The sequence below is a fragment of the Nematostella vectensis genome, chromosome 5 (assembly GCF_932526225.1).
Source record: "Nematostella vectensis chromosome 5, jaNemVect1.1, whole genome shotgun sequence".
NCBI classification, from domain to species: Eukaryota; Metazoa; Cnidaria; class Anthozoa; order Actiniaria; family Edwardsiidae; genus Nematostella; species Nematostella vectensis.
This window is the reverse complement of record NC_064038.1, coordinates 12215987-12237392: the sequence shown is the minus strand read 5'-3', so window position 1 is coordinate 12237392 and position 21406 is coordinate 12215987. Positions and strand designations below refer to the sequence as shown.

The 21406-nt window shown below is 42.2% G+C and overlaps 2 protein-coding genes and 3 long non-coding RNA genes across 5 annotated transcripts; 2 read left to right on the top strand and 3 right to left on the bottom strand.

Moving 5' to 3' along the window:
• Positions 1 to 316: 316 nt before the first annotated feature.
• Positions 317 to 1546, top strand: LOC125563094. Its single transcript, XR_007308126.1, has 2 exons — positions 317 to 693; positions 1244 to 1546. It is a non-coding gene; the product is annotated as an uncharacterized LOC125563094 (long non-coding RNA).
• A 2980-nt stretch (positions 1547 to 4526) lies between these two features.
• On the top strand, positions 4527 to 6446 carry LOC125563139. The gene is made up of 2 exons (XM_048728007.1): positions 4527 to 5070; positions 5140 to 6446. Exons 1-2 carry the CDS (start codon positions 4527 to 4529, stop codon positions 6444 to 6446), a joined length of 1851 nt encoding a protein of 616 aa, XP_048583964.1.
• Positions 6447 to 14104: 7658 nt separating this feature from the next.
• Positions 14105 to 15686, bottom strand: LOC125563072. Its single transcript, XR_007308103.1, has 2 exons — positions 15541 to 15686; positions 14105 to 15015 (listed from the first exon to the last, which is right to left on the bottom strand). It is a non-coding gene; the product is annotated as an uncharacterized LOC125563072 (long non-coding RNA).
• Positions 15687 to 15886: 200 nt separating this feature from the next.
• LOC125563138 lies at positions 15887 to 17849 on the bottom strand. Its single transcript, XM_048728006.1, has 6 exons — positions 17747 to 17849; positions 17326 to 17471; positions 16917 to 17079; positions 16765 to 16825; positions 16245 to 16431; positions 15887 to 15919 (listed from the first exon to the last, which is right to left on the bottom strand). Exons 1-6 carry the CDS (start codon positions 17814 to 17816, stop codon positions 15887 to 15889), a joined length of 660 nt encoding a protein of 219 aa, XP_048583963.1. The 5' UTR covers positions 17817 to 17849.
• A 689-nt stretch (positions 17850 to 18538) lies between these two features.
• On the bottom strand, positions 18539 to 19219 carry LOC125563178. Its single transcript, XR_007308193.1, has 4 exons — positions 19178 to 19219; positions 18991 to 19062; positions 18761 to 18832; positions 18539 to 18611 (listed from the first exon to the last, which is right to left on the bottom strand). It is a non-coding gene; the product is annotated as an uncharacterized LOC125563178 (long non-coding RNA).
• Positions 19220 to 21406: the final 2187 nt, after the last annotated feature.

Here is a 21406-nt window from a genome sequence, read left to right as displayed (position 1 = left end):
AATCTTACAATCGACAACACACGAGCTACGGATTATTGGGCTCACTTAACTGCTGAAAATATTGTTCGAGAATAAATTCCCACACATTTTTTTAAACTAACTCACTTACAAGAACATATTTCATTTAAAAGGACAGTTTGTATTCCACAAATCCCTTATTCAAGGAGTTTCACTGTATTGTAATACTCTATCTCACAGCACTGCCAAAGTAGGCAAAAGACGAGTTGGACCAGCAACAATGCTCTTCGATGCAACGATGGCAAAGCGTGCACTAGAGCAGACCATTGTTCCAATGGGAACCATTGTCGTGGGCGGCGTCAAAAAGTGTTTCAGTAACAGGGCGGTGGGGCCCCTTTTATCCATGTCAAGTCTGTTTTTATCATTTCTATAGATATTGTTTGTAGGGGATAGAGAGTTTTGGGACAAAGGCGACTGTTTAAAATAAGCAACAGGAAAAAGTACACGGTTTGGTGCAAAACCGCTGAAATGTCTCAGAGTGCATTTCCACTTGCTGGTTTCGAATGTTCTTTTGTTTTGATCGTCACAATTGCTCGTGCTTAAACTCCCTACTGACATTGACAATAGGAGATATGGACGGTCAGACAGATAGACGGATGGCCACGGCCGGCGATACAAATGTTTTTGGTGGGGGACATGTTTTGCAAAGGACAAGAATACAAAAAGGGGAAAATGGTAAGAAATGTTGTCTAAATTCTGATATGCACTGAGCACGGCCTAAAAAACGGACGTACCGACAGGTGGAAGGCAACGGTCAGAAAATCGCGACTTAAACTGTTCGAATTCGAATATTATTATTATTGGATTAATATAAGCAAATATTCTAAACTATTATTATCATACAAGATAAACCTAGCTGTGGCGGTAAACAACAAATACTTTTGAGATTAGACGTGAGTGTTGTGGACGGACTCGCAGAATATCATGTTAAATTTGCTCACGTTAAATTACGCTTCGAGAATCTAGCAAAACAAGGCAGAGTTGAAGTAATAAATAATTTCAGTAGCAGTGAGATATGTGTGAATTCGTACTGTACTCGACTGTTTTCATGTCGAAACACTCGGATAAAAGTTTTCCTCATAAGCCATAGACATTTCAACCCAGCTCCATACAAGCCCGATTGTCGATTTGCCGATTTCAAGTGTTTTTTTATATGCGACGTGTGTTTGTCGGGGTTATAACAAATAGTAGTGTCCTTATCCATTTTTTGTTCCTGTTATTTCAGTGGTGTAATCCAACTGGCAGCACAAGTGCCTGGTCAAACAGAAATGATGTCTCGTGTAACGATGGCCACGCATGTACACGCGCGGATACGTGCAGGAATGGGATATGCACTAGCACGCCATTCACGTGTAACTCGCACTGTCAGAAATGTAACGGGAACTCGTGCAGCCAGAAACCTGGCTTCGGATATGTCGCCACAGGGAGCCCACTCAACTCAGCGCATTGTTTATTCCGCATGTGCTTTGAACTTCGTTTGTGAATATCAATTAGGTCACGGAGTCTTTAATAAAACTTCTTCCAAATACATGTGTCTTATACTTTATTGTGTCCATTCATGTTTTACCCCCCTGCGTCGATTTTTTTCAGAAATATCGGGTTTTGCAAAAACCCGATTTCAGGCCTAAAGGTTTAAATTGAGACAGGGAGACAGGGGTGGAAAGTTATTTCCAAACTCCGTCACGCCACTTCTACTGAATTTATTTTTATTTAAAAAAAAATCATCACAAAAACTAAATTTGTCCACATATAGCGCTTAATTGATGATGGAGCCAACTTCCGATGGCAATTGCTGCCATTATAAAGCACAGGCGAACGATTAATTGCGATTTGAAATTACACATTACCTTAAAATCTGTCATGGAAACAGGTCTGACCACGACATCTCGGCGAAAAATTCGACAAAAAACCATCCAGAGGGGGCAGGAGCTTGTTTGCGTTCAATACAAAGAGTGGTCGGGTGGGTATAGAATTAGTATTCTGAGCACGCAAATATGACCGACCCGGTTCATGAAACGAAAGTTTCATAAGCGAAACTTTGTATATAAAATCCTATGTTACAAGGAAATTGCTGAAAAATCGGAAACAAGTTTGACCACTCACCCAGAAGTAAAGCTGCTATCCTTAAACTGGCCACTTCCGGTCTTGATGGTGATGGGGTCTGTGTGTGCTGCGGGACACGCCCCGAGTCGACCATTGCATCTGGAAAAGAAGGTTTTATGTTATTTTCCCTTTAATTACTTTTAGTTAACTTTATAACGATAATTTAAATCTCAGAAAAGACGTTTCTGTTATTTGGCAACTTTTTTGTAATAATGTAAATATATTCGTCTTGCATAGCCTCATTTTCAAATCTTTGATTAATTTTGATTTCATTTAGTACATATTTGACATCTCCCAATTAATAAAAAGATGCAAAATCGCAAGCAAAACAATGACAATCAGTGTAATATTTGTCCCGACGAATTTATTTCGATTTCCCTTGGAATTTCGAAGTGTCTTAAATATTATCTTTATTTGTGTCATCAGACAATGTAGAAGCAGCAAGCAACTTTGAAGCAAAAATAAAGGTACTTAGTTAGTTAGCAATGGTACATTAAAACCACCGCGATTCGAGCATCGCAAATTAATACTGGATCATCTTGAATTAGAGTAACGAGTTGATTTACGGAGATACGCTTAGCGCACATTTGGTCCTTCTAAGAATAGCATCAAACATTCTGAGACAAGTGAAAAAAACTAGGATAGGAGACTTCAATTTTAAAGTAAGAGAATTACACAAACGTTCTCTACACTAGAAATATCTGGCTGTCTTTGCATTTTTATCTTTTATGCCTAATAAAAGAAGCTCATTTGATCAAAACCCATACCCATACCCAACTCACTATTCGGCTTGTCCCAGCCGCCCTTGGCCGCACTTCGTATGGTGGCAGCACTCTCACACCACTGACACTGGTTAGCAGGGTTGATAGCTTGGTGATACAACATGCTGCTTAATGTCGGCAGTTATTCTCAGTTCACGAAAACATCACGGTAAATTCACGACCTACTACTGAGTTCAAAGTATTTTATATTTGTTGGGAAAGGGCATGCGAATCTGGATTTTAGCTTTGTTGTCGGTATTGAAGTTTTTTCCTTGATTGTATACATTATAAAAACTAAAAGTGACCGGGAAAGGTCTTCAATGGACTAAATGCCCGACAGTTTCCAATTTATTCAAATAAGCCAGTAAATTGTCAGCCTAGTGAGTTCAAATTACCTTATACTTGTTTAGAAAGGGAAAAATATTTTAAATAGAGCTTTGTTGAAAACTGTCGGGCATATAGTTCATCGACGACCTTTCCCGATTGTCTGGCATATAGCCACTGCGTATTCTTATCGAGATATTTTTTTTTCGTCGCTCTCTGGAGTGACTGTCGCCTTCATTTAGTCTTGTTAGTCTTGGCACCAGTTTGCCAATAAGTAACGTGATTTCTAAGTTCAAGTCACCTCAACAAACAATTTCAGGTCTATCCTTTCAAGATAACAAATGCTATAAACTCGCAATCCAAGCCATGGACATGCGCAGCGTGACCAGGCCTTTAGTTTGTAGCAGCGCTATCACCATAGATACAACCAGACCGAGTGGCGGCTGGGTACGAGACGCAGTCGACTAAAGCAATCTCGGAGGTCTGGGGCGGGTTTAACTCGCGTCACGGTACAGCGCGTTATGAGTGGCAAGACTTGTATACTCCATTTCGTAGCAGTTCTTCGTCTGTTCTTCAATCATACACGCCTGTGGGATTGTTCACTAATGCATCCAAGACGTTCGGCAATATCGTTGATGGATCAACAATTAAGGTACTACTCTAACATATCAAATGCGGTAATGGGTGCTCTTTTGCCATCTCTTTTGGCATAGGAGAATACAGGGAAATACAGGAGAATACAGGGAAATAAAGGAGAATACAGGGAAATACAGGGAAATACAAGGAAATACAGGAAAATACAGGTAAATACAGGAGAATACTGGGAAATACAGGAGAATACAGGGAAAAACAGGAGAATACAGGAAATACAGGAGAATACAGGGAAATAGAGGAGAATACAGGGAAATAGAGGAGAATACAGGGAAATACGGGAGAATACAGGGAAATACAGGAGAATACAGGGAAATACAAGGAAATACCGGGGAATACAATACAATATAACACTATAATCTGATAATATGGTTACACAAAGATGATACTATTTAATATGGTTACATGAAGTACTTACCTCCGCCTTATGTTTGAGACCGCTGACGGATTGTTTTACCGTAGAAAATGGCACACAGGAGGCCCACAAAGTGAATACCGTTATTATGAATGCTTTTAGACACTTCTATATGGTTTCTAAAAGGCTTCCAAAATTTACATAGATTTTACATGATTTTCATAACGACCTTTCTACAAGGTTTTTTGGGCCCCCTTTAGACACGTTTACATGGTTTGTACAAGATAAGCTTGCAAAATTTACATAAATTCTACATGATTGTGATGCAGATTTACGACCTTTCTACATGTCAGCGGTCCGTCATGGCGGCAGGACGTCCTTTTCCCAGCTCCGACGTATTTTTCATCTTTTTGCTTGTAACTGTACATTTATCACGGCCAATTGGCCTAAATGTGGACAAGCAGTGTCAAGTACCGCACTGGGGCTCTGTCAGGACTTTTAATGTTTGCCGTGCGCGTTACTTCCAAGGGAGAGTCTCTTACTACAACTGCTCAACTTCGCCTTCATTCAACCTGTGCGAGCTGCGGATCACAAGGAGCGACAACGTTGAGTCGAACCCTGGCTTTCCTGGGCATTCTCTCTCGGTGTTCTACCAAAATGCCAGGAGTCTGAAAGCCGCTACTTGGGACACAGAAGGTAACGAGGCATTGGAGTGCAAATTGAATCGCCTACAAGACATAGTTTACTCCGCCGACTACGACCTCGTGGCGATTAGTGAAACTTGGTTAAACTCAAGCATTCTGGACACGGAGATTCTACCCAATGGCTATGATATTCCACAAGGACAGGGAAACGCGTGTAGGCGGGGGAGTGCTGCTTGCCGCTAAATCCAGCATAGCCGTTAACCCGCTATCCCTTCCCGGATAGCCGTTAACCCGCTATCCCTTCCCGGAGCTGTTGCAGCGGTTGAAGTGAAACTGTCATCCAATAAGTTACTTCTGGTAGCAGTGTGCTACCGCGCTCCAGACGACAACGAGTTCGTCGTCCCATTCAGGTCATTAACAGGTTTGACGGGATCGAGAAAATACGCTGAGGTGCTTATTGTTGGCGATTTCAATTTCCCCAAGATTCAATGGGTTGAAGGATCTGGTTTTGTTAACAGCGACGTTGGAATTGTATGCGAGTTCGCCAATATTCTATCTGATGCATTTCTCTACCAGCTAGTCGAAGCTCCCACGCGGAAAGAAAATATTCTAGATCTAGTTCTAGTTAGCGATATAAATCTAGTGGACTCGGTTTTTGTGGAGGGAAACAATTGTTTACCGTCCGATAACAAATGCATCTATTTTGATTTTCGCTGTTCCGCCAAGATAATAAATTCACCATCCAGATCTGTTTATGATTTTAAGAACGCTGACTTTGCGTCCCTTAGGGGCCATCTACAAACAAACTGTGCTGCTATAGAATGGGACTCTCATGATGTGAACAATTCCCTCAGGTCTTGGAAGAGTGCGTTTCTGGATGCAGTAGACACCTTTGTTCCTATGCGTAACGTCAAAAACAATCAGTGCGCTCCCTGGATTGATTGCGATCTCGCGTACGCTATAAAAAAGAAAAAAACGTTTTGGAAAAACAAAGTGCGCAAATCCAAAGACCCTGCAGTTTTCGAGAAATTCAGGAGAATGCGTCAGCGGATAAAGAACTGGATTCGGGCGAATAGGAAAGCCTACTTCACAAGAATTGCCTCTGAAGTCCACTCTAATGCCAAGCCCTTCTGGTCCTTTTTCAAAACCAAATCCTCTCGCAGCTCCTTTCCTGAAACGATGTTAGAGGGCAACAACGAGGTCACCGGCGATTTGCTCAAGGCCGAAGCGTTTTCGAACCGTTTCAAGTCGATCTTCACGGACCACTCCCTGTGCTCTTTTCCAGCAGGCACCCTATGCATAAGCCATGTGCTTTCAAATATCGTGCTGTCTACGCAGGAAGTGCTACAAGAACTTCAAGCGCTCAATGTCAACAAGGCAATGGGTCCTGACCTTATCCCCGCAAGACTTCTTGTTGAGTGCGCTGACGCCATCGCTGAACCAGTCTACAGTCTCTTCAACCTCTCTCTCGCATCGGGCGATATTTTCTCTGAGTGGAAGGATGCTAACCTGACTCCCATCTACAAGAAAGGTCCGCGTGCCTTGTTTTCCAACTACCGTGGTATATCGCTTTTGCCGATCCTGTCTTAGGTACTGGAGAAATGTGTTGCCAGGCGGCTAGTGTCATTCACAATTGACCGCATATACCATCTGCAGCAGAGTTTTCGCGAGGGTTTCGTGCACTACACAACTGCTGGCGGTTCTCCACGACATCGGCAAGACCCTGGATCGTGGTGTAGAGACAGACGTTATCTACCTCGACCTGACCCGCGCCTTTGACACAGTGTGTCATGCCCATCTACTTCAGAAGCTCTGTGCTCTTGGTATCACAGGTAGCCTCTATAGATGGTTTGAGAGTCGCCGTCAACGTGTTGTCTTAAACGGCGTGACCAGCAATTGGGAGGAAGTGGGTTCGGGGGTTCCCCAAGAATCGGTCCTTGGTCCAATTCTCTTTTGTACATCAATGACCTACCGGATGCTGTGTCTTCAAGCATTGCTATGTTCGCCGACGATACCAAATGCTTTCGAACTATTACAACACCAAACGATGTGCAGAAACTTCAAGAAGATCTGGACTCACTTGCGAAATGGGCAACCTACAACGAGCTCTTTTTCCAGCCAAGCAAATGCGAAAATCTGCGAGTTACGCGAAAGAGACAGAGTTTCGAAAGAGAGTATGTTCTCGGCGATGCCACACTGGAAAGGGTAACATCTGTCCGCGACTTTGGCGTCCAAGTGTCACACGACCTCTCCTGGGGTGAACACACCCATAACGTCATCTCAAAAGCAAACAAGATGCTCGGCTTCCTCTGGCGGCACTGCTCAAACGGTCTCCCCCTCGATTTACAAAAGACGCTGTCTCCCTTGTAAGATCGCACCTCACCTATGCTAGCCAGGCGTGGGCGCCCTGCCAGTTGGGGTCTCTCCATCTGATGAGATCGCTAGAGAGAGTGCGGAGGTGAGCTACACGCTACATGTTTCAAGGACTCGAACTGGACTATAAGCAGCGCCTTCTTAACATTAATCTCCTCCCTCTGTGCTATTTCCTTGAATACCTTGATCTGCTTTTCCTCTATCGATGTATCAAAGGCGAGATACACATGGACATCTCCCGTATCATCCAAGTTTCAAACTCTAGCACTCGTCGAGGTTCAACAGGATTAGACATTCGCTTGATCGCTTCGCAAACCTCTACCTTCCGCGAATCGTATTTTGTACGTTTTTGCCCTGCCTGGAATGCCATTCCCCTGCAAATTAGATCGTCTGAGCGGAACCCCCTCTTCAAGTCCCGCCTGAAGTCACTACTGGCAACGCGCCTATCCGAAGTCTTCCACCATGACAACATCCGGACATGGCGCATCTTATGTCCTATTTGTAGGCAGTGCAACATTGATTCAGTTTGTCGCTATTAAGTTTGCTAGTGTTGTTTTTATGTATGTAATGTTTACTATACTGCTGACCAACGGGGGCTGAGCCTGTAAGGGTCCTCAGTCCTGTTCTTTGCCTCCTACGGCCGCCATCACCGTGAATGTAATAAATAAATAAGATTTTTCGGCCCCCCTTTATAAACTTCTACATGGTTTCTACAAGGTTAGCTTGCAAAATTTACATAGATTCTACATGATTGTGATGCAGATTTACGACCTTTCCACAAAGTTTTCCGGCCCCCCCTTCAAACATTTTTACCTGGTTTCTACAAGGTTGACTTGAAAATACATAATGTTACAAGCCCCGAGGAGTCATCATCAGAGCCATCTGCTGTTATCAGGCAGCCAGTTTTACACATATATATGATTACCACACATTATGGAAAAATTCCACATCAACTACTCAACGAAGAATATTCCCCTACCATCTCGCAGTGATTACCTCCAACGCCTAATATTGAAAAAAACCGAACACTTTTTACGCCGAATGCGCTGGAAAGCACACTTCTTCCTAAACACGGACACCGCCTCGACCTCCAAAGAAACTTATGGATTCCGCTCAACCAAAAATCCGCCTCCTGTAGAAGAACTGAAAGAGTTCGAAGAAGACATGTTAAAAATGATCCAGTCAGTAAAATTCAAGAACCTGAACACTCCTTTCCTGGGCAAGCTAAAAGAAGACACCGACAACATTAAAAAAGAACCTAAACTACTGATCCCCGCAAATAAAACCACAAACTTTTACAAACTAGAGCCAGCTACCTACAAGAATCTCCTAGAAAAAGAAATAAACAAGTCCTACAAAAAAGCACCCTCCGAAACAACGCAATCTGTCCACAAGAAAAACAAAGAGATCGCTACAAAACTGGATTTAGACGATAGAATAGACACCACGGCCAACAAGCAAGCCTTCATAACTCTCAAAGACCATAAGCCGAACTTCGCTAACAAACCTACCTGCAGACTCATCAACCCCACAAAACCCGAAATCGGAAAAATCAGCAAAAAGATCCTCGACCGTATCAATAGCGTAATTGCAAAGAAACGAAACTTCAACCAATGGAAAAGCACTAAAGCCGTCATTGACTGGTTCAAGGCTGCCGAAAACAAACACCAACTCAACTTCATCTGTTTTGACATCGTAGAATTCTACCCATCTATCAGCCAAGACCTACTATCAAGAGCACTCGACTTCGCCTCCAACTATGACGAAATCACCCCTGATGAAAAAGAGATTATAACCCACTCCAAGAGCTCCTTCCTGGTCCACAACCAAACACCCTGGCAGAAGAAAGGCAACACGATATTTGATGTTACGATGGGGAGCTTCGATGGCGCAGAAACCTGTGAACTTGTAGGCAACTTCCTTCTCTCCCAACTTCAGGACCTCAATATGAACGTATGACTCTACCGCGACGACGGACTAGCCACCACCAACGCCACACCCAGAGCCACCATAAACCTAAAAAAGGAACTATGCCGCATCTTCAACAACAACGGACTCCGAATCACCATTGAGGCAAACAAACAAGTTGTCAATTTCCTAGACGTCACCCTCGACCTAAAACGTAATGCACACCAGCCTTATACAAAGCCGAACTCCTCGCTACAATATGTCCACCGTGAGAGCAACCACCCGCCCTCCATCACCAAGAACATCCCTGCTGGTATCAACAGACGCCTATCTGCCCTATCTTCAGACCAAGCCTCCTTTGACCAGACCGCGCCACCTTACCAGAAAGCACTCGACGATAGCGGATACAACTACACGCTACGCTACGAACCCAACACCGTAACCAACCGTAAAACCCGCAAACGCAACAACATCCTATGGTACAACCCGCCCTTCAGCAAGAACACCAGCACCAACATCGGCCACAGATTCCTCACCCTGATAGACAAACACTTCCCGAAAGACAACCACCTCCGTAAAATCTTCAACAGAAACACCATCAAAATCAGTTACAGCTGCATGAACAACACCAAACAGATCATCGACAACCACAACAAGCGCATCATCACCGCATCGTCGGCTACCGAGACCGCCAGCTCCGCCCCTACCACTACCAACAACAAGACATGCAACTGCCGACAGAAAGACACCTGCCCTCTAGACGGAAACTGCCTACAGACATCTGTTATCTACCAAGCTACCGTAACTCGAAAAGACAACAACACCTCGGAAACATACGTCGGGCTCACTGAAAACAGCTTCAAGACCAGGTACAGAAACCACACCGCATCATTCCGACACGCCAAACACAGAAACTCCACCGAACTCAGCAAACACGTCTGGACTCTCAAGGACAGCATGATTGAGTACTTTATTTCATGGCGCATTCTTTCTTCCCACTCCGCCTACAACAGTACCACTAAGCGTTGCAACCTCTGCCTCAAGGAAAAGCTGACGATCATCTGCCAACCCAAACTATCAACTCTAAATAAACGCAATGAACTCGTGTCCTCGTGCCGCCACAGAAACAAAGCCCTGCTACGAAACAATTAGAACTGTTAATCCCGTCACCGTTAAATTTTCGCGCTATCAATTTTTCACACGTTCCGCACTGTTAGTTTTCGCCCCGCATATTTAATGTAACAAGCTATTGTTCCTCTTACCGCCTTAGCTAAAACTATCAGTCTATTATTATGTAAATTTCAATGTTAATAGTATATATACGATGGTAGGAATATTCTCATTAAATCCCCTGATGAGTGGGCAACCACGAAACAGACCTGTAGGGAAACCTATGTAGTTTGTATTTTTCTCAAACCAACACTGATTACCACACATATATATGATCTTTGATATTTTCTCATACAAGAACAACTTTCATTTTTCAGTCTGAATGTGTTCTTATATAAATGGTAATTTATTTCCTAAAAACAGGCCTAGGTGTTCTTAATCAACTTGTTCTTATACGCGGGTTTTTACTGTAATCACAGAAATGATGCGCCCGACACACCAACGAAAAATAAAATATTTAAATATGGAACTAAACCCTTTAAAAAATTGCGCTGAAAAGTTGCTTTTTGTTGTTATTTTGCCGGTAAAAGCCAGAGCGCGCGCTAGTTTGCCAGCCAAACAGTCACTTGATCTCTAAGCGCAAGTCCCCTATTAGGTTACCTAATAAAATCAACGAGGCGAAATAGACTTGGGAGTATCCAGGATATCCTAGGAGTTCCTAGGGAAATCCGATTAGGAGCTCCTAGATTCTCCTAGGAGAATCTGGGAAGTATTTTTTGAACGGCTCTTAGGAATTCTTAAGAACTCCCAGATTTGGAATATCCAGGATCCTAGGAAATCGTGGGAATTAACCAAATTCTCCTAGAAATTGCTCCAAGATTTTCCCATTTCCTCCCAAATATCTCCCAGATTCTCCCAATTCCTCCTAAAGTTCTCCCAGATTCTCTCAATACCTTCCAAAGTTCGGGTAAGTACGCAGCAATTACAAGCTGCAATTTGATTGGGCAAATGAACAATGTCCGCACCTCGACACAAAGAACGAGAAGAATAGAGACAAAAAAACTCCTTTGTAGAACAAAGATAATAGGAGACAAAGCAGCTGCGTACTCAAAGTTCTCCTACATTCTCCAGCATATTATTAGTATACAAACAACATGACAATAAGTCAGTTTCTTAAAACTAACATTTTTAATTTGTTGAATATATTGTTAATATTTCAATAGAAATATCGATATTCGACGCGTACGCCGGCAGATGAGTATGCGCAGTTGTGCAAAGCTCGCTAAAGACGATCGATATTCGACGCGTACGCCGGCAGATGAGTATGCGCAGTTGTGCAAAGCTCGCTAAAGACGATCGATATTCGACGCGTACGCCGGCAGAGGAGCATGCGTAGTTGTGCGAAGCTCGCTAAAGACGATCGATATTTGACGCGTACGCCGGCAGTGGAGCATGCGCAGTTGTGCAAAGCTCGCTAAAGACGATCGATATTCGACGCGTACGCCGGCAGAGGAGCATGTGCAGTTGTGCGAAGCTCGCTAAAGACGATCGATATTCGACGCGTACGCCGGCAGAGGAGCATGCTCAGTTGTGCGAAGCTCGCTAAAGACGATCGATATCCGACGCGTTCACGCCGGCAGAGGAGCATGCTCAGTTGTGCGAAGCTCGCTAAAGACGATCGATATTCGACGCGTACTCCGGCAGTGGAGCATGCCCAGTTGTACGAAGCTCACTAAAGATGATCGATATTCGACGCGTACGCCGGGAGAAGAGCATGCTCAGTTGTGCGAAGCTTTGCTAAAGACGATCGATATTCGACGCGTACGCCGGCAGAGGAGTATGCGCAGTTGTGCAAAGCTCGCTAAAGACGATCGATATTCGACGCGTACGCCGGCAATGGAGCATGCGCAGTTGAGCGAAGCTCGCTAAAGGTGATCGATATTCGACGCGTTCACGCCGGCAGAGGAGCATGCTCAGTTGTGCGAAGCTCGCTAAAGACGATCGATATTCAGCGCGTACGCCGGCAGAGGAGAATGCTCAGTTGTGCGAAGCTCGCTAAAGACGATCGATATTCGACGCGTACGCCGGCAGAGGAGCATGCTCAGTTGTGCGAAGCTCGCTAAAGACGATCGATATTCGACGCGTTCACGCCGGCAGAGGAGCATGCGCAATTGTGCGAAGCTCGCTAAAGACGATCGATATTCGACGCGTACGCCGGCAGAGGAGTATGCTCAGTTGTGAGAAGCTCGCTAAAGGCGATCGATACTCGACGCGTTCACGCCGGCTGAGGAGCATGCGCAATTGTGCGAAGCTCGCTAAAGACGATCGATATTCGACACGTACGCCGGCAGAGGAGTATGCTCAGTTGTGCGAAGCTCGCTAAAGACGATCGATATTCGACGCGTTCATTGCCCAGGATGTCGTTCTCGGTAAAGGTCACGCCGGCAGAGGAGCATGCGCAGTTGTGATTAGACAATGTTCCAGCACTGTAACATCCATGCCTTTTATCTGTAACCCTCTTTGGACAACTATCCCATACATATACTGTTCATTCATACTATTAAACAGGACGGTAGATTCTTCTGAGATCGCATGATAACCAAAGAAGTACGTAGGAATATAAGCGTTCACTGATACTACCAGCGTCGAACCGCCTATCCTACCAAGAAACTGGCACGTGATTGGTAGAAAAAGTAGAACATTGAGGAAACTGGCACGTGATTGGTAGAAAAAGTAGAACATTGAGGAAACTGACACGTGATTGGTAGAAAAAGTAGAACATTGAGGAAACTGACACGTGATTGGTAGGAAAAGTAGAACATTGAGGAAACTGGCACGTGATTGGTAGAAAAAGTAGAACATTGAGGAAACTGACACGTGATGGGTAGAAAAATTAGAACATTGAGGAAACTGGCACGTGATTGGTAGAAAAAGTAGAACATTGAGAAAAAAATTTTTTTAAACATACACAGTGGAACCTTTTTTTTGTAAACAGTGGGACCGCAAGCTCATATTTATAAAACAGGACGAGTTTACTTTAAAAATTGAATATATAGATAAAGACCGTCGGAGTAGCCTAAAGCGTATCCTTTGAAGCGTGTTTTAATGTGTGTGTTTGAAGTGGGGGAGGTGACCCAAGCGTACACAGATCCTGCTTTCCTGGCCTGGCGAAGTTTTGGGGAAGTCTCCCTTTCTCGCATCGTTCTGCTCACGCATGTGGTCCTAAAGTCAATGTTGATACTTTTGCAGTATTTATGATTGTCGCAGGCGGAAAAAACAACCTGGTATACCTATCCCTGGCCGCCTTTCCATCACGTGATCATTTAGGTATCCTCCATCTTTAGTCTTCATTCGTGACACTCTTTTTTGCGCATGCGCCATATATAAGACGCCAGGTGCTTAAGCAACAGTTCACGAGTAACCTTTAGGATAAAGAAATATTATGAAGTAATTATATGGAATTATTTCTGAATACCGTTCGACATACAAAGAAGGTCAAGGTCTAATCACTATCGAAGAATGTCGTTAAGCACTCACTGAAATAAACAAAACTCCAGGATGTGACGGTATTCATTCTAGTTAAATCCTATCTTTTATTCTGGGGTGATGTGAAACAGGACGCAGTTGATTGCATTTGTGAGAAATTGGGCAAATGGGCAATTGTCGGGACACTTTATAGATTGTGTATCAAAGGTAAACTATCAGATATTAGAGCTTTTTTAATATTTTGACATTGATTGTGGTTGTTTCTCCGACAAACCAACTTGCTGACGGCAGTGGCTGTTTTGCCGTGTCCGTTATATAGCTATTGGAGGTGGCTTATCTAGAATTAAGTTTATAAACCCAAACGCATAATCTATTTTTGACGTCTTTTTATTGAGTATAGATGGATATATAGATGGATAGATAGATAAATAGATAGATAGATAGATATATGGTGTATCTCAGCCCTTAGCAATCTTAAAGCTTGAATTGTAGGCTAGACACGTACAATGACACTAAGAAATACAAGACAAACTACAATTGTAATATATATTCGTAATAAACTACCGATAACGCTTAAACTTGACCGTTACAAAGTCAGAGAACCTATTCGTGCTAGTTGGCAACTTAGAAGTAGATGTACCGGGTCTTAATGACATCAACAATTCTTCACAACACGATTAAATCAAGGAAAAGATTGGGTGCCAAAAATCTTTTTATTCAATAAATTTGCTGCACTTGTTTTTGCGCCTTACTCCCAGTTAGGATAACCCTAAGTATTCTAATGCATCTTTGAAAGAAATATGCGACCACACTATCCCAAGTGCCCTTTTTGGACATTTAGTTGATGTACTTAGGCAGGCTAGCAAATGCTACAGATGCGTATTCTAGTCTGGATCTGATTAACGCCTAATTAACAGTGAATAATGCTATACGAAATCTTACAGCAATAAATGATATATGCATGTGATTCAAGTGCGTTAAGTCTTCCGCTGATACCAATTCGCATCAGGTATTTGTATCTAGGCCAATTTCTTTTTTCCGTTTGATTAATAGTTACCAATACAATATGTGTACTATACTACAAGTGTGTTTTAAAAGCGCTTTGCGCATGCTCTATCTGTGACGTATCTTGGAGGCTGACTTGCTGTGCTGGCTCACTCTACACACGGGTATCCCAATCGTTGGTTGAGATCCACGCCTGCTCTAGCTGTTGTCGTATTTCCGAGACTCTGAGCTTCCAATTGGTCGCATCCCAGTAGCACATGTCAATCACCTCTCGTATCTATGGAGATGACGCATTAGCACATCAAATGCCAATCGATGCATTGGCATATCAAACGTCAATCAATTATCAATTGTATATATAAAGACAATGTCAATCGCTTTTCGTATCTATGGCGCTAAATTATTAGCACATGTCAATCAATTTACAGGCATAAAATCAATCGTCCCTATTGGCAGATTTTACATTTTAACGAAATTTTACGCTTATTTGTCCGATCTCTTAGAATGATTTGGGAGGAGGATGCGGGGAGCGGATTAAGGAAGCGTCCGGTAACTGTCAAAAGAGGGAAACAACGAAGCGCAAAAACTATAGAAAACGCTATACCAGCGATACCGCAAAATATAAATCAAACGAATAAGCCTTAATGGTAGAAATGTACTGAAATTAAAATTTACTGCACCTGGTTTTCGTATGATGTAAAAATCGCAATTCTCACTTTACAAATCCTTGTACATGAATAATATGCTAGAACATGACCCCCCCCCCCCCCCCCTATCCCCGGAGTCCTTTTGTTCAGCTAACCTGTGCACTTATGACCTTGTCGTATTCACAGCTTCGCAAAGTTAGTTGTTGAAGCTTTCCAAGTTGACGGACGTCTTTCCGATAAGCTTCTGTACCTCTTCTGCAAATTATCCAAGCGGTTTCGTAACCTCCGATACATACTTTGATGGGAGAAGTCTGCAGGTCACAATAGGGACAATAGCTAGAAATGGCACAAATTGGTCACACCACCGTCACGTCACACCATGTCACACCGCCGTTACCTAATGTCACACTATTTCACGGTTATAAGTACCGCCACGCTATACCATTTCACGGTGAAAACTTTGTCATGTTACAACTTGAAACAATCACACCACCGCTGCCCTTACTCGTTCATAGAAGCCTCACACTCAAACCACTAACATGCAAAACAATATTTAACAAAACTGTCACGCAGGGCCGTCAATGGTGGGTGGGTATGCGGGGCGGTACCCCGCCCATTTAACTCGTAATTTGAATATGGACATACGGAGGAAAATCTTCTTTCTCCTTCAAACGTCAACCGACCAAAGTTCAAAGCTTCTAGCATGTTCACACTAACGGAAACGTTTATCCATGCTTTGCCGCAGTCACTTTACTGTCACTCTGTTATGGCAAGAGAAGCGCTAACCACATAATGTCACACCTAAAGGATCGTTTCAAATGCAGCTCCACTTCACGATCATAGACATTACCCTTCTCACCTGGCAGACAAGCACAGTGTCTTGATTTATGTTTCCATGGGCGACGCCATGCTTGTGAAGGTGTTCGACCCCCTGCATTACATCTATAAATATTGCTACAAGAGTCTCTAGGCTAACTGTGAAATCAGCCTTACGGAGAAAGGCCCTCAAGGTTGACATGGATGGGGAGTAATCGAAGCAGATTACCCTAACGAGAAAGAAATACGAGATGCAGTCAAAGTCCTTTGCAAAACACAAATTAGTATCGCGATACATGATCAAATAGCGCACGTATCACTCGGTTTCACATAAAACTGACTTTACTCCACGCAGCTTTACACTATATTTCACTTCTCCGATTCAGGTTAATGAAGTACTAGGATTCATAGCTCCCTTTTTAACACCTCTTAAAGTTTCCTTGATTTGAGTCTGGATTGAGCCCGGAAACTCCTTGAAAGAGAACTCGCGAAAGCACATACTTTTTGAATGGCCTGCTAACCATCACATACGAGAAAAGTTCCTTTTTATTTTACAAGCATACCTGTAGTTAGAGTTCAAGGTAATCCCTTCTGCATTGCCCATGTCAAAATCAAGAGATTCGCCTAAAAATGGATGATAATCATGTATACGGTGAAACGTCAGATTTTTTTTGCAAACCAACAGACAGACAAATTGACAGCATGCGTGACACACCTTCTTGGTGCCAGCGATAGTTGAGTAGATTATCGTGGTCTCGACCCGAGTTTATTTCCTTCAATACTGCTACCTCTCGTTTAAATTCTTTCGAATTTTGTCCTGGAAAAACCTTTAGCAGTTGCTCTGTCGTCGCGCCAGCCACCAAGCATTTGAGATAGCCCTTGAGAAAGATAAAGAATCGGAATATGAAGATAATAGAAAATCTATAGCAGGAAGGATTCAAATTTATCGTAAATTGAAAAACAGGGGGATAGTATTGCGTTAGGAGCATCAATCGAATTTTTTTCTATTTGTCTATATAGAAAGGCATCGAACAATCATGAAAAACTTTCCTGTTAGATTTCAAATGCTTCGTTTGACCTACGTCACGTAACCTTATATGGTTCATTGCCGCTCCTATACTTACCACCCCGTTGCCGGTTTCCGGTAAAATCTCTGCTCTTCCGGTGATCTTTAGCCTCGTTAAGGAGCCTATGGAGGACACCTTTTGTGCAATTACATGTTTTTTGTCGGCCATGCGACGACTGTGACCGGGGCTGGCTTGACCGGAGTCTGAGAGGGAAGATCACGATTGATGTAAGAAACAAAATACTACAATGCACCTTTTAAAGCCTCTATTTAGCTTTATTTTTTGTGTGTGTGGGACCCATTATGGAAAGGGTTTCGTCAGACCTCCCTGTAAATCTCTACCATAACTGACCCGTATTTGGGTTGGAAAGAGGATAATCTTAAAAAAATATTTTATATCTGACCTCCTCACTCTGGCCTGTAGATGATATTGTGCTCTGTACAAATTACCCTTATCTGACGCTCCCTTCCCATCTCACCTGTTGCTGACACCTTGTTCTGTAAAAATCCCCACATGCTTCGGCTGTACTGCATCACCAGTTTATTCATATGGCCAGAAAAAGTGTACAATATGGGGTTGATGCTCGAGTTGAATACACCGTCTTGAATCTGCTCAATTTTGTTATATTGAAGGTAGCTGCGAACACATTCACCGTCTTTTATCAACCTTTTCACGATGTTAGTAGTTACAAAATACACACAGGTTATGTGAATCACATAACTAAAATCTCAGCGTCTTACTCACAGATGCGTTAGATTAGTGCAGTTCTGAAACAAGCCCTCTAACGACGTAATGTTGTTCTCTCTCAGACTCCTGGTCAAGAAATGTAAAAAAAAAAAAAAATGGAAATTTACCGAAAAAAAAATCCAAGGACATTTGTCTAAGGCTACGTGCCTGAAATGCGATTTATAGGTATGCAGTATATGTTCCGTTTTTATATGTACGTATAAAAAACAGTATTTGACATGATAATGTTCAGTAATAATCATACGTATTTCCCTTGTTGCGTCCAGCAGCATACATTATTTTTCAAAACGCACGCTCGACTGGGGCCTTCGCATGGGAAGTGCATATTCCCGTGTTCTTTTGTTCTGGGACAACAATGAAATCTCATAACAGTGCACTGGTAATGAATTCTTACGTTCAAGCTCCACAAACGTATGCATTTAATTAATTCAAAAGTTGCTTCCTGAAAAATGGGTCCCCCCCCAAAAAAAAAAAAAAAAAACTCGAATATATATGACAGTGCACAGGTAACTGAGTATACTTACAAAACTCTCAGGTTGCTCATTAAACTGAAAGTTTCTGGTCCAATATCGTCAAGAATGTTACTAGATACATCCCTAACAATTATTAAAAAGAAACATCAATTTATCTAAGATGACGACAATGTTGACGACGATGGTTAAATGGAGGGCGACAACAATGGCTGTGCCGATGGCTATGGCGATAATTGCGGCAACAGTGATTGCAATGATGAGCTTATACTCACAATGTTTCTATGGATGAAAGGCCTTTGAATACTTGGTACCTCAGCTTTTGTATAAAGTTGGAGGACAGCTTACTAAATAGGAAATAAGCATTCGGGTTATTATGATACTCCTATTGGTCCCCAAAGGTCTGTTTTCAGTGAACTTTCAATAGTTGTTACCACTAACCAGCGGTTAGCATTCGGAAACAAAATGAATTAATCTGACTACTAATCCTTCAATTGTATCTTACATATCCTTGATGGAGGGAAGATTAGAAAATGCTCCATCCTGAAGGCGAAGGATAATGTTTCCGCTAAGATCACTAGAGAAAAAAAAGACATTGATAATTTGAAATCTGTGGCAAAGCAAATATTTAGATTGAGCGTGAATGGCGAGCTTTTCAAGGATGGGACGAGAAAAAGTCAAGTGTAACTTACATGTATTCTAATAATGGGAGCGAAGCAATGTCAGACTTCTTGACTTCGTTGATGCGATTGCCTTTCAGTAATCTGTAGAAAAAGAATTGATTATAAGGTCTTCGCATTGCTGTTTTTTTGTTGATGATGTTAGTGGTAGTGGTAATATTAGTGTTATTGTTGATGGTGATAGTTGTGATGTCAGTGTTGTTATTGATGATGCTACTGGTAATGTTAGTGTTGATGTTGTTATGGTCGTAGTAATATGTTGTTAGTATTGTTGTTGATGGTGGTAGTGATATGATGCTAGTATTGTTGTTGATGGTGGTAGTGATATGATGTTAGTATTGTTGTTGATGGTGGTAGTGACATGATGTTCGTATTGTTGTTGCTGGTGGTAGTGATATGATGTTAGTATTGTTGTTGCTGGTGGTAGTGATATGATGTTAGTATTGTTGTTGCTGGTGGTAGTGATATGATGTTAGTATTGTTGTTGCTGGTGGTAGTGATATGATGTTAGTATTGTTGTTGATGGTGGTAGTGATATGATGTTAGTATTGTTGTTGCTGGTGGTAGTGATATGATGTTAGTATTGTTGTTGAAGGTGGTAGTGTTGATTCTATTGTAGTTGTTGATGGTGGTAGTGGTGATGTTTGTGTTGTTAATAGTGGTAGTGGTGATGTTTGTGTTCTTAAAAGTGGTAGTGGTGATGTTTGTGTTGCTGTTGATGGTGGTAGTGGTGATGTTTGTGTAGTTAATAGTGGTAGTGGTGATGTTTGTGTTGTTAATAGTCGTAGTGGTGATGTTTGTGTTGTTAATAGTGGTAGTGGTGATGTTTGTGTTGTTAATAGTGGTAGTGGTGATGTTTGTGTTGTTAATAGTGGTAGTGGTGATGTTTGTGTTGTTAATAGTGGTAGTGGTGATGTTTGTGTTGTTAATAGTGGTAGTGGTGATGTTTGTGTTGTTAATAGTGGTAGTGGTGATGTTTGTGTAGTTAATAGTGGTAGTGGTGATGTTTGTGTTGTTAATAGTGGTAGTGGTGATGTTTGTGTTGTTAATAGTGGTAGTGGTGATGTTTGTGTTGTTAATAGTGGTAGTGGTGATGTTTGTGTTGCTCTTGATGGTGGTAGTGGTGGTGTTAGTGTTTTTTTTTGTTTGTGATAGTGGAGATTTAGGTGTTGTTGTTGATGGTGGTAGTGGTGGTGTTAGTGTCTTTTTTAATGGTGTTAGTGGTGATGTTAGTGTTGTTTTTAATGGTGTTAGTGGTGATGGTAGTGTTGTTGTTGATAGTAGTATTGTTGATGTTAGTGTTGTTATTTATGGTGGTACTTGTGATGTTAGTGTTGGTGTTAATGATGATGTTAGTGTTTGTGCTGCTGACATCGATGATTACTTTTTTTTTTTTGCTGTTGGCTTCGTTATTGTAATCAATACCCGAAATTATTTAAAATGATTTTTCGCTTCTCGCGAAAGATTACAAGCACGTGCAAATAAATGTATATTTACTTTATTGACTGGGAATATGCGCCAAGGAATGCGTATTTTGCCGTAATGGACAGCAAAGCAAATAAATGTACATCAACTTTGTCGACCGGATGCGCTAAGGAATGCGTATTTTGCCGTAATGGACAGCAAAGCAAATAAATGTATATCAACTTTATTGACCTGTGATATGCAATAAGGAATTTCCTCCTGCATTCTACATCTCTACTCATGTCTTTGAGACTAGCGCATGTATTTGATTCTTTTCTTTGCTATGGCATGCTGTAGATTATGAATTGGAAGCTATGTATCATCTACCAGACAAAAACCCACAAGAATTTGCAATGCCCCTCACAAACCAGAAGGAAAGACAGTGGTGTAGGCTATACTTCCTTCGCAAACATTATTAGAGAGTACAAAGATCTTGAAGTTCAGGTTATTTGCAGAGAGATACTCTTAGAAGATATTGAAGGGCGTACGTTAGAGCAACTTCTTCTGGAGCAAGAAGCTAGTTGGCATAAGTCATGTAGGGATCGTTATAATTCTACTAAGCTCAACCGTCCAAAGAAACGAAAAAAGGCAGAAATGGTAGATGTTGTAGATGAAGAGGAGGAAACAGCAGTGGATGGCCCGGCGCTCGTTATGTCGTTAGTTCGACCCGCGGAGTCAATGCTTCTTATGAGAGGAGACAGGTACATTAGAACTACATTGTGTTACCACTACAGAACTTAACAAGAAAGTAAAAGATGCCGCCAACTTGCTGAAAGA